The sequence below is a fragment of the Eimeria mitis genome, genomic scaffold (genome assembly GCF_000499745.2).
Source record: "Eimeria mitis Houghton genomic scaffold, Emh_scaff803, whole genome shotgun sequence".
Lineage (NCBI taxonomy): Eukaryota > Apicomplexa > Conoidasida > Eucoccidiorida > Eimeriidae > Eimeria > Eimeria mitis.
The window spans coordinates 3,916-4,450 of record NW_013575896.1 but is presented as its reverse complement, the minus strand read 5'-3'; the positions used below and the strand labels follow the sequence as shown (position 1 = coordinate 4,450).

Genomic DNA, 535 nt, shown 5'->3' with positions numbered 1-535 from the left:
ATGGCAGCTTCTGCAGGTCGCCGTTCCCTGAGGCTGATAAACAGCTCTTGCCAGCAGCAGCACCACCAGCAGCAGCCCCCGCAGCAGCTGCTGCAGCACCAGCAGCAGCAGCAGCAGCAGCAGCAGCAGCAGCAGAATGAGAGAGACAAGGATGGCTTTCTAAGGCCGTCAGCGCTGCGTAAGCGGCGTGTGTTAGCGAGGCCCCCAGGCAGCAGCAGCAAAGCAGCAGCAGCAGCAGCACATGCTCCTGCTGCTGCTGCTGCTCCTGTTGCTGCTGATGGGTCTGATACAGAAGAAGACTACAGCAGCAGCAGCAGCAGCAGCAGCAGCAGCTACGGCGACAGCAGCGAAGATGAAGCATACGGAAGCAGCCAGACAAAGGCTGTCTCCATAATCACAAAAAAGAGAAAAGCTGCTGCAGCACGCAGCAGCAAACACAAGCAGCAGCAGCAGCAGCAGCAGCAGCAGTTGCTGCTGCTGCAGCGGCAGCGGCACCAGCCAGACCGGATAGAGCAGGATGGCGAGCTGGAGCAGC

The 535-nt window shown here is 60.0% G+C and overlaps 1 protein-coding gene across 1 annotated transcript in view; it reads left to right on the top strand.

Moving 5' to 3' along the window:
* Positions 1 to 535, top strand: part of EMH_0022610 (uncharacterized protein) — a gene marked incomplete at both ends in the record, with an annotated part of 4,367 nt that continues 3,832 nt past the window's right edge. The window contains one exon of the mRNA XM_013501989.1: positions 1 to 535. Coding sequence (XP_013357443.1) covers positions 1 to 535 — 535 coding nt within the window.